General features: G+C 32.2%; 1 protein-coding gene across 1 annotated transcript; it reads right to left on the bottom strand.

The window, feature by feature from the left end:
- Positions 1-7,561: 7,561 nt before the first annotated feature.
- LOC142333942 (uncharacterized) lies at positions 7,562-12,396 on the bottom strand. Its single transcript, XM_075381571.1, has 3 exons — positions 12,346-12,396; positions 9,784-9,994; positions 7,562-7,957 (listed from the first exon to the last, which is right to left on the bottom strand). The coding sequence occupies exons 2-3, from the start codon at positions 9,815-9,817 to the stop codon at positions 7,656-7,658; spliced, it is 336 nt and encodes a 111-aa protein (XP_075237686.1). The 5' UTR covers positions 9,818-9,994; positions 12,346-12,396; the 3' UTR covers positions 7,562-7,655.
- Between the last annotated feature and the right edge of the window lie 295 nt (positions 12,397-12,691).

The raw sequence follows: 12,691 nt of genomic DNA, 5'->3' as shown, positions 1-12,691 counted from the left end.
GGAAACATTTTTTTAGTATTTCAAAACCCTCTCCTGATCTTATCCTAAAAAAGGTTCTTTCTTAAAACTTGTTTAATTTTGAAGAGCATGTGTCCCTGCTCAAGCATATAAGTAACAGCTCTGGCCTTTTTAAGAAAATATAACTTTCTTAAATTAAGTCTGTGATGTTATAATATGAAGGTTATCCCGAAAGTAACATACGTTTTGGTGTTTTTGCAAAAGAGTATCATAGAAATAGCAGCACTATCTTTGTGATTATTGCTAGAATGACTCATTACATATCAGGCTGTGATGTATCTTGTTGATATTTTACAAGTGTAAAAAATGTGTGCCACTATAAAAAATCACCCAGTTATGAAGTTAGATTTTATTTTGCAAAAAACTAGGCCAAATATTTTATGTAGCCTTTTGCATTAAGTTGATGAAAAAGTTTGGTTTTGATAAGTTTTTAGGTTTGAAAGATCCAAAACGTTTTCAGAACAATATAAATTGCAGCATATGGCATCTATTTTGATTTTTCTCGAGCCGTGTAACATGGAAGATGAAGCAATACTTGATCACATATTGATAAATGATATAACATTTGGATCTCGAACATGAATGTCAAAATAAAATAACAGTTGATGGAATCAGACTATACACAGAAAAAAAAGAAAATCTTTGAAAACAGTATCAGCAAGAAAAGTGATAGCTACAGTTTTCTGGGACAGAAAAAGGGTAATTTTTGTTGTGTTCATGGAACATGTGGTATAATAAATACAGAAGTGTATTGTGAGACCCAAAAAAAGTTACAGAGGGCAGTTTGAAGTAAGCGACAGGACATATTGACTTCTAGGATTTCTTTATCCATGACAATGCTTGTCCGCATACGGCTTACTGCACTCAAAAACATTCGGGATATTTTGGGATGATGACATATGGCTCTGTGAAAGTGTTACTGAGTGGCTGAAAAAACCAGTCGGCAGAAATCTGTAATAAAGGGATATAAAAACTCATCCACAAGTATGACAAGTAGAAAAGTAGTTTAAGGACGTATTTTTAAATTTTTGTAATAATTTGTTTTCCCCAACAGCTGTTGTTTTTTAATATCAAAATGTAAGTTTCTTTCTGAACGAAAAGATTATGGAGGAAAAAGAATTTTGTTATTTGGGAAATAGAATTACTAAAGATGGACAAAGCAGGAGCGATATAAAATGCTGAATAGCACAGGCGAAACGAGCCTTCAGTCAGAAATATTATTTGTTTACATCAAAATTTAATTTAAACGTCAGGAAAAGATTTTTGAAAGTATATGTTTGGAGCATCGCTTTATATGGATGGTAAACTTGGACGATCGGAGTATCTGAGAAGAAAAAATTAGAAGCTTTTGAAATGCTGTGCTATAGATGAATGTTAAAAATCAGATGGGTGGATAAAGTGACAAATGAAGAGGTGTTGCGGGAAATAGATGAAGAAAGAAGCATTTGGAAAAGTATAGTTAAAAGAAAAGACAGACTTATAGGCCACATATTAAGGTATCCTGGAATGGTCGCGTCGCTTTAATAATGGAGGGACAGGTAGAAGGAAAAAATTGTATAGGCAGGCAACATTTGGAATATGTAAAACAAATTGTTATGGATGTACGATGTAGGAGGTATACCGAAATGAAATGACTAGCACTAGATAGGGAATCTTGAAGAGCTGCATCAAACCAGTCAAATATCTGAAGACAAAAAAAAATTTACATGAAGCATTAACGAATGGAGTGTGTTGAATGCTGCAAAAGAATTAAAGAACCTTGTTAAAACACAATAGTATAAGATTATGAATTAATAAAAATTTAAGAATATTTTTCTTTTTTCAGTATCGTCAGACCCCTCATTATGAATAATTATAGATTTTACAAAAATACATTTCTGCAGTTCATTATTTCCTTTTTTTAAAGTAAATCACTGCTTATATAAATGTTTCAATATATGTAATTGCACAGCAGCTGCATATTTTCTTTCTTATGAATATTATATTAAAACATGTGAGGTGCCATGGAATAAAAGGGGCCCTTATCATCCAACACTGCTATAAAAAAATTAAAAATTTGAATTATATTTATTCTTTTTCTTCTATAATTTTCTACAATAGCTTACAAAGAAGCTTGTGCACGGTAATAAGAAAATGGAAATTTGTAGGTTATAAAAAATGCCTGACCGGTATTTGAACCTGGATGATAGGTTCACCAGATCAGCTTAAAATGAATAATATCCAGGAATAAAATATTTTCATTTAAAGTGTGTAAAATTAACAAAAGCACTAGTCTAAATCATTATACAAATTTAAAATCGGATTAATCAGAGATTGTTTAAAGTTCCTGTTTAAAAGCAGCTTTAATTTTCATATTGTTTTATGGTGGTTTTATAAATAGTAATTGTTAAATGAAATAATGATATCAGCAAGATATACATAAAAATATTATTTATAAATTCTTTTTTTTGGTTTAACCTTCAGGCAGGTCCACCATTAGGTATTGCTTCAGAAAATATGAGATGAATGATTTGTAGCATGTGTGAAAATGCCATGCCTGACCAGGATTCAAACCCAGGACCTCCAGATGAAAGGCCGAGATGCTACCACTCGCACCACAGAACCACAGAGGCCAGCGTAAAAATTATTGTTAAAACATATCAAATTCACTTTTTATTAGATTACCTTACACACACTGTCAATCATCATATTGTATTATATGGTTATCCATACATAGAGTTCAAATTACTTGCAGAAACGGATCATGCCACAACGGTGTTCACTTATCTTCAATTTATCATACTTCCAAAACATTTTTCAAGCAAAATTAATCAAATAAAACATTTAGAAACGGCTATATGATGAGAAAATGAGTAATTCCATGACCGGGTTGAATTTGCTGATATTAGGCAGCATTCCTCCTCTATGAATCATGAGACCTTGCCGTTGGTGAGGGGGCTTGAGTGCTCAGGGATACAGAGTAGCTGGACCGAAGGTGCAACCATATCGGAGAGGTATCTGTTTGAGAGCCAGACTAAGGAATGATTCCTGAAAGAGGGCAGCAGCTCTTTCAGTAGTTGTTAGGGGCGTGAGTCAGGACGACTTAAACGGCCGTATCAACATCACTCAGTCCTCTGAGTACTGCGCAGCTGAAAGCAATGGAAAACTACAGCTGCTTTTTTTTTCCAAGAAAATGTGGCTCTGCATTTTCACATAACAATAATGGAGGCGCCTTCCTTGGTAAAATATTCCGGAGGTAAAATAGTCCCCCGTTCGGATCTCCGGGTGGGGACTACTAAGGAAGGGGTCACCAGAAAATTAAAAAATAACATTCTACGAGTCGGAGCGTGGAATGTTAGAAGCTTAAAAAAGGTTGGTAGGCTAGAAAATTTAAAAAGGGAAATGGATAGGGTGAATGTGGATATAGTAGGAATTAGTGAGGTTCGGTGGGAAGAGGAAGGCGACTTTTGGTCAGGTGATTTTAGAGTAATTAACTCAGCGTCAAATAATGGGCAGGCAGGAGTAGGTTTCGTGATGAACAAGAAGATAGGGAGGAGAGTGGAGTATTTCAAAACGCATAGCGATAGAATCATTGTAATAAGGATAAAATCAAAACCTAAACCGACAACGATTGTTAACGTTTATATGCCTACAAGCGCCCATGATGATGATGAGGTAGAGTGTGTATACGAAGAGATTGATGAAGCAATTAAACACGTAAAAGGAGATGAAAATTTAATAATAGTTGGAGATTGGAATGCAAGCATTGGAAAAGGCAAGGAAGGAAATATAGTGGGTGAATACGGGCTGGGCAAAAGGAATGAAAGAGGGGACCGACTTATAGAGTTTTGCACGAAGTATAATTTATTAATTGCCAACACCCAGTTTAAAAATCATAATAGAAGAATATACACTTGGAAAAAGCCAGGCGATACTGCAAGGTATCAGATAGATTATATCATGGTTAAGCAAAGATTTAGAAATCAACTCGTTGACTGTAAAACTTACCCTGGAGCAGACATTGATAGCGACCATAATTTGGTGATAATGAAATGTAGATTGGGGTTTAAAAACCTGAAGAAAAGGTGTCAGATGAATCGGTGGAATTTAGAGAAGCTTGAGGAAGAGGAGGTAAAGAAGATTTTTGAGGAGGACATCGCAAGAGGTCTGAGTAAAAAAGATAAGGTAGAAAATGTAGAAGAAGAATGGGAGAATGTTAAAAAGGAAATTCTTAAATCAGCAGAAGCAAACTTAGGCGGAATAAAGAGAACTGGTAGAAAACCTTGGGTTTCAGACGATATATTGCAGCTGATGGATGAACGTAGAAAATATAAGAATGCTAGTGATGAAGAAAGTAAAAGGAACTATCGGCAATTAAGAAATGCTATAAACAGGAAGTGCAAACTGGCGAAAGAAGAGTGGATTAAAGAAAAGTGTTCAGAAGTGGAAAGAGAAATGAACATTGGTAAAATAGACGGAGCATACAGGAAAGTTAAGGAAAATTTTGGGGTACATAAATTAAAATGTAATAATGTGTTAAACAAAGATGGTACACCAAAATATAATACGAAAGGTAAAGTCGATAGATGGGTGGAATATATTGAAGAGTTATATGGAGGAAATGAATTAGAAAATGGTGTTATAGAGGAAGAAGAGGAAGTTGAGGAGGATGAAATGGGAGAAACAATACTGAGATCTGAATTTAAGAGAGCATTAAAAGATTTAAATGGCAGAAAGGCTCCTGGAATAGACGGAATACCTGTAGAATTACTGCGCAGTGCAGGTGAGGAAGCGATTGATAGATTATACAAACTGGTGTGTAATATTTATGAAAATGGGGAATTTCCATCAGACTTCAAAAAAAGTGTTATAGTTATGATACCAAAGAAAGCAGGGGCAGATAAATGTGAAGAATACAGAACAATTAGTTTAACTAGTCATGCATCAAAAATCTTAACTAGAATTTTATACAGAAGAATTGAGAGGAGAGTGGAAGAAGTGTTAGGAGAAGACCAATTTGGTTTCAGGAAAAGTATAGGGACAAGGGAAGCAATTTTAGGCCTCAGATTAATAGTAGAAGGAAGATTAAAGAAAAACAAACCGACATACTTGGCGTTTATAGACCTAGAAAAGGCTTTCGATAACGTAGACTGGAATAAAATGTTCAGCATTTTAAAAAAATTAGGGTTCAAATACAGAGATAGAAGAACAATTGCTAACATGTACAGGAACCAAACAGCAACAATAACAATTGAAGAACATAAGAAAGAAGCCCTAATAAGAAAGGGAGTCCGACAAGGATGTTCCCTATCGCCGTTACTTTTTAATCTTTACATGGAACTAGCAGTTAATGATGTTAAAGAACAATTTAGATTCGGAGTAACAGTACAAGGTGAAAAGATAAAGATGCTACGATTTGCTGATGATATAGTAATTCTAGCCGAGAGTAAAAAGGATTTAGAAGAAACAATGAACGGCATAGATGAAGTCCTACGCAAAAACTATTGCATGAAAATAAACAAGAACAAAACAAAAGTAATGAAATGTAGTAGAAATAACAATGATGGACCACTGAATGTGAAAATAGGAGGAGAAAAGATTATGGAGGTAGAAGAATTTTGTTATTTGGGAAGTAAAATTACTAAAGATGGACGAAGCAGGAGCGATATAAAATGCCGAATAGCACAAGCTAAACGAGCCTTCAGTAAGAAATATAATTTGTTTACATCAAAAATGAATTTAAATGTCAGGAAAAGATTTTTGAAAGTGTATGTTTGGAGTGTCGCTTTATATGGAAGTGAAACTTGGACAATCGGAGTATCTGAGAAGAAAAGATTAGAAGCTTTTGAAATGTGGTGCTATAGGAGAATGTTAAAAATCAGATGGGTGGATAAAGTGACAAATGAAGAGGTATTGCGGCAAATAGATGAAGAAAGTAGCATTTGGAAAAATATAGTTAAAAGAAGAAACAGACTTATAGGCCACATACTAAGGCATCCTGGAATAGTCGCTTTAATATTGGAAGGACAGGTAGAAGGGAAAAATTGTGTAGGCAGGCCACGTTTGGAGTATGTAAAACAAATTGTTGGGGATGTAGGATGTAGAGGGTATACTGAAATGAAACGACTAGCACTAGATAGGGAATCTTGGAGAGCTGCATCAAACCAGTCAAATGACTGAAGACAAAAAAAAAAAAAAGGCAGCATTATGGAAGCTGATTTTAATAACGGAAAACTATAAAATAAATATAATTAGATTAAGCTTACTGAATTATATTAGACAACTTTAGAGTATTTTTTTTTTTTACAAAACTTGATATCCAGTGAATTCTAAAATGATGAATCATGAAGGAATCTGATTTCATTAAACATTAACATGATTTCTACTTTGAAGTTATACTTTGATGTTTGGGACTTAATAAGTAAAATTTATTGCGGATTTGGCAAAATGGCTTATTTTTATTTAGTTGCATTCTTCTACATAATACTTGAAGATTGCATTCGTTTAAGAACGTTAACTGTTTTTTCGATAACTTTTCAATTTCTAGAGGAAAAAAAATTTTTGTTACAACATATAATAAAAAAAAAAAATGTTTATCAGTAATAAAAAATAAATTTAGCCATTCAGTCGTATTTGATACTTGGTAATTCTATAGGACCTTTCCTGATCAGATTTTAGGGTAGTTTGGCGATTGCCTTCCCAATATCGTTAATTGAAACCCAACCATCACCAGTATCCAGAGTCTAGTATTCAAATCCACACAAAACCAATTGCCTATACACGGACTAGAACCTTAGAACTTTCGACTTTGAAAATCAGCTGATTTTGCAATGGTGAATTTAACCACTAGACTACCCTGACGGGTTAATCGGTAATGAATTGTTCCAATTTGGGTAAAAATTCAGTTGCAAATGGAAACTGCTGCCTATTCAGGAATTTTTTTCTGAATGAGAATTGTCAAGTACTATTTCTTTCAAAAGTAAATCATCGTTTCTCGAACACAGTTTTCTTTTTTCTTGATTCTTCTTCGTATATTTTGTTGTATGTCTGACCCTGCTTGATTCATCTATAGAATTTTGGTAAACATAGAGCCAGAGCATCGTTGTTATATCTGGTGAGGGTGATGATACTTAATAGGATAAAATGTCGTTCAATTAAAATTTGGCTTTCTAATCTTTTGTTAAAACACAGAATTTTTATACAACCTTAAATAATTAATACAAATTATACACCTGAATGGCATTTGGCTTTGGTCATTAGTGTATTCCAATTAGTTTAAGAAAAAACTTTTAAGTTATTTATAAATAATTATAAAAGAAAATTTCTTTTTAAAGCTGTGAAAAAGTTTTTATTCATCAATACCAAAATACATTAATACTATTATAGTATACATGCTTAGAGCATGCTTTAAATTATATACTTTGAAACATGAACGTTTAATAGAGTTTATTCATAGATATTAAAACAAACATTAGATAAAAATTAAAATGAACTTTTTTACTCATGGTAGTGTAACTGAAAAATAATTTAAAAGTAATTTAAAATTGAATTTTTTGTTCTATTAATGTTTTTCTACAAAGTTTAATTAAAATAAAAAAATAATACAATAGAAAAAAAAATTTTTGTCTTTTTTATAATAAAATAAACTTAAAAAAAATTCAAACATCGCTATCTGTTTCACTTCTAGGTTGCCCAAAATTACGTGTAATACTTTCAGACATAGATTTGATATCCACTAAATTAGTAATGTCTGGAGTCGTTTCTGGTGCGTTGCTATAATAACGTAAATCATCTGTATAACAGTTATCATACTCAGAATCATATAACGCGCTCAGAGAATCTAGACTTAATACTGCATCAGAATCGAATACTCTTGAAGATGCTCGAGATGATAAGGATGTATTATCACCATCATCATGGCAACCGCCTTCAAAAGCTGAATTAACATCGCTTAAAGAACCTAAAGAAAAAACAATTATATTATTTTAATACACCAGCAATTGTTTAAACGTTAAATATACATATATTTTTTTTTTCTGGATATACTACATAAAATAATCCAGAAATATAAAGTGAAGTATACAGTTTTATACGGTATACTAAATAATAAGCAGATGTACAAAAAGGAATATCAGGGTTTTAAAGCTAGTTAGTATCTCTTAACATTGACTTAAAGTAGTGAATCACAAATAAAACGAAAGAGTAACATTTACTGTTTATCTCTACAAGTGTACAATGGGAGCACCTTTTGTAATACAGCACATTTCAACCAATAGGAGAGTTTGTTCCGTACTTTAACCAGCATGTAGCCAAGACATACACTAGACCCCAAAAAAAAATCACATGTGGCAAGATTGCAAACAAGCTCTGTCATCAATTCCACGTCAACCAATTCAGTCACCGGGGAAACATTCAACCAATTCCATACAGAGTTTTGGCGATAAGAAAGTGCATCATCTTGTTGCCAAATAAATGCTCTGATAATCTTGCAGTTGAGAAAAGAGCCATGTATGCAGTATATCTAAATAAGCAACTGCTTGTTTCAGTGAAAAAGAATGGCCTATAAACTTTCTGTCACAAAATTACAAAGAAAGTCAGCTCTTCTTGTTGGAAAATATAAATCGTGAAATTGGAATGCAACGTCGGTAGGCTTCAAAGCCTCTAACAGCTATAAACAATAAAGATGTGTACATAAGCGTTTCCCCAAAACATTCCACATTGTCATCACCAAACATTGTTAGTTTGCAGCTGGTCTTCCTAAAAGGTTTTTTAGGACTGAATAGGAAAATGACATGTTCATTTTCTTCAGACACCTTTGGTCATACAGTTCTCTTACCTTTACACAGAAATCCAGTTGTTTCAAACTGATTATGTCATCAATGAATATTATAAAAATCAGAAGATCACAATTAGACTTTCTTTAGAATGCACATTTAACTGTAACTAGATTCATATTTAGCAAACTGCAAAACACAAAGGGTTTCTGTTCAGGAATTGCCATCTTTGCTAATGTCAAGCAGAACGAAAGGAAATCAATCTATGGCCATGTGCACAACTAACACTGTACTTTTTTTACTCTTAGATTCTACGCTTAAATCAACACTCATAAGAAATTAAAACCCTGATGTTCTTTTTTTGTACACTTATACTTTCTTTTTCCTGTTTAGCCTCCGGCAACTACCGTCTAGATAATTCTTCAGAGGATGAATGAGGATGATATGTATGAGTGTAAATGAAGTGTAGTCTTGTACATTCTCAGTTCGACCATTCCTGAGATGTGTGGTTAATTGAAACCCAACCACCAAATAACATTCGGTATCCACGATCTAGTATTCAAATCCACGTAAAAATATCTGGCTTTACTAGGGCTTGAACGCTATCTGGCTTAACTCTCTACTTCCAAATCAACTGATTTGGGAAGACGCGTTAACCACTAGACCAACCCGGTGGGTTGTACACTTATACTATTCACATGTGTGTGTGTATATATATACACACACACACACACACTTTGCAGTTCTTGATGTTTCACTACCTTTGTAACAAAAAAAAAAATGTTACAATTGAAAAATTCTGAAAAGATGTATATATGTAAAAAAAAATTCAGAATTGAATTTTGCAATTTAAAATTGATTTATATTTTTAAATTTTCAAGTAACTTATTCATGAGTAAATAAACTGTATTTGTACAAATTTCTTCATGATAGCTCTCAATATCCTTGTCGATAAGCAAACATGCGACATTAACAACAATAAAGAAAAAAGAAGCTATTGTTAAATAAATACCTTCAGCATCTGTTAGGCCAGCTTCATGTATCATTGAAATATTTTCTAGTGCTGGATCGTCTGTTGTATAACCAGTACTGTCACGATCGGCAAGTAACGGTTCAGAGGCGGCATTCTCATCTTCATCACTCCACTCGGATTGTGAATGACTAGTTTCACCAAGTCCTAATTGTCTTGAACTCTCTTCAATAATACGTTTAACTTCAGCTTCCTATTACAAAAAAAAGAAAAAAACAAAAACATTATAAATATTAAAATATGAATAGCTTAATAATTTGTGACGGTTTTATTATTATAATATAATTATACTACATAAATCAAAGTTGAACTGTATCATTTGTATATGGTGTAACAAATTATGATTAATGACAATAAAGTTAATCGTATATCATTATGTAAGTCGCCGCTATTGAAAAGCATTACATTAGAAGAAATTCATTTATATCTAATCTCACTTAACGAAGGATAGATTTATTTAATAATTTGCAAGTTTATATATCAATTACATATCAAAGTTTATAAATCAATTCACAAAATATCTAACTTTGTTAATACACATAAATTTAGAATAAGATTATTATTTTGTTCACAAGGCTGGAGGGGTTAAATACATCATTTCAGGGACATGGATTATAGAACTTGTATTCTTTGATGAGAACATGAATATATTCATGTAATTGCACAGTTCTTCTGGGTTTATTTCCCGGTTGACACCAAATCATAAATTAACCAACTTTTTTTTCCAGCAAGATCACATAATTATGCAAATATCTATTAATTACGTTTCTTAGAATAAGCATATGTAGAAAACAAGTACAATTTCCTTTCACCACTGCTGCAGTGTTGCGATTGCAGATCTGAGCATGCATACCATGTTCTGTCATTCACTGGTTTTTGGTAGATAATATTACAAGTATAGCAACATTTTTTTTCAGTTGATTAAACATCATTTAAAATGTTCAAGTGAATTGAGAAACCCACGAATTGTATAAAACTATGGTAGCTATCTGATTTTTAAATTTGAAAAAAGTCAAACCATGTGATATTTCTTCGGAAGATTAGTGATATTTACGGTGGAAAAGCTACGAGTGATGGAATGGTTAGAAAAAGGATGTGACAGTTCAATGAGGGCAATGCAGTAAATGTACTGGTGAGCAAAGGAGTGGCACCCTTCTGTCATAAATAATGACTTGATTATGCGAATGGTCAAAAAAATGAAAGAAAATCGATAGTTAACAATTTTTTCATTATATAACGAGTTCCCTGGAATTTCACAAATAGTTTTGAATGAAATCATAACATAAAACCTAGACTACCACAAATCTCTTGTTTTCTTCCAAAAATGTTGACTGTGGTTAACAAAACCAAGCGATTACATTCTGTTCAATCTTTTCTTACCAGATACGAAAATGAATGTGAAACATTTTTTTTGCCAAATAGAAGTGGCTGATGAAACTTGGGGCTCTCACATCACTCCAGAATCCAAATAACAGTCTATGGTTTGGCGACATACAAAATATCTCTTGAACAGAAGTTCAAACCACCATTTCAACACGAAATATCATGTGAACTATCTTCTGGGATAAGAAAGATATTACGTTGTTTGACTTCTTGCCAAAAGGTTAAATGCTTCGCTTCAATGTGATATTCTCATAAAACTGCACCATACAATACAAAACAAGAGAAGAGACACAATTAGTCAAGGGGTTTTGTTGGTTCACAAAAATTCTTGTCCATTTGTGTTGGTGAAACTTAAAGTTTGATTGAACAGTTTAATTTTAAAATTTAAATAATTAATCAATTCTAATCCCAACATTCCAAAAAAAAATACATCTGATGCAATGATGCATAAACTTGCATAGTTCATGATGAAAGTATTAAACAATAATCACACGAGATGATAAAATTAACAGCAAATTAAGAATGTCATTTTCAACAAACGTTTTAGAAATTCTTTTTTAGATGGGCTTTATTAAAACATACATTACTACTTTAAGAAAAAGGTAACTGTAATTGATTAATGCCTATTATAACATACGTGTTTTATATGCATCAATACCGGCCAATTGATGCAGTATTTTAAAACAACTCTAAGAGGCTAATTGGACAACCAGTGAATGAGAAAACCCACCACCATTTTAAACTGAGGATATACAAAGAAAACAGAAAGATAGTTAGAAATGATGATCTATCTTTGCAAGAACTGCAATAAAACAAAAATAATTCTATCTAGACGAAAATGCAAGTACTTTTCCAGGTATCAAAATATTAGTTACATTTATAATCGCTCAGGAGATCAGATAAAAAGCACCGCATTATGTATCAATGATTCAGGATTGATCAATCTAAATAAATGTTGAAACAAAAATTGCTTTACTTTGAGAAATAGGATTCCTGAAGGAACAACTTTACTTATTTCCATAATTGTATGAGAAAGTAAAAAAATAAATTATAAAATGTGAATCAAAACAATATATTTAATCTTAACCATAAGGAAAAACATAAAATGTATGTTAATAGAATTAATGTCAATGAATATAAATTAAAACACACAGTATTTACCTGACTTCAACAGCAATTCTTTTCTCTTCTTCTTCAAACCTTTTATTCTCTTTCCTTTCTTCATCATCATCACTTTCAGTCCTGTTCACGCTGTCCTTCCGCCCTTTATTATTGAATAAAAAATTTAAAAAAATTAAAATAAAGACAAAATTAATAGTTTAATTATAATATTAGACCAAGACAAAGTAATTAGCAAACTTTCAAAAATGTCTCAAAACTAAGTCCACATAATGATCTTAGTTTTATAATATTCTGTGATCATATACATTCAATAACAACCGTATTTATTTCTTGGTTTTGCAAAGTAAAGTGTTATTAAATAAAATAAACAAAAACATTTTAAAAT

The sequence above is a fragment of the Lycorma delicatula genome, chromosome 13 (assembly GCF_047948215.1).
Source record: "Lycorma delicatula isolate Av1 chromosome 13, ASM4794821v1, whole genome shotgun sequence".
NCBI classification, from domain to species: domain Eukaryota; kingdom Metazoa; phylum Arthropoda; class Insecta; order Hemiptera; family Fulgoridae; genus Lycorma; species Lycorma delicatula.
This window is presented reverse-complemented; position numbering and strand designations above follow the sequence as displayed.

Excerpts from the sequence above, each read along its gene's own strand:
- LOC142333942 (XM_075381571.1), bottom strand. The coding sequence starts at position 9,817 with ATGATACATGAAGCTGGCCTAACAGATGCTGAAG. Across the intron at positions 7,958-9,783 it reads TGGCCTAACAGATGCTGAAG|GTTCTTTAAGCGATGTTAAT; the intron begins GTATTTATTTAA and ends TTTTTTCTTTAG.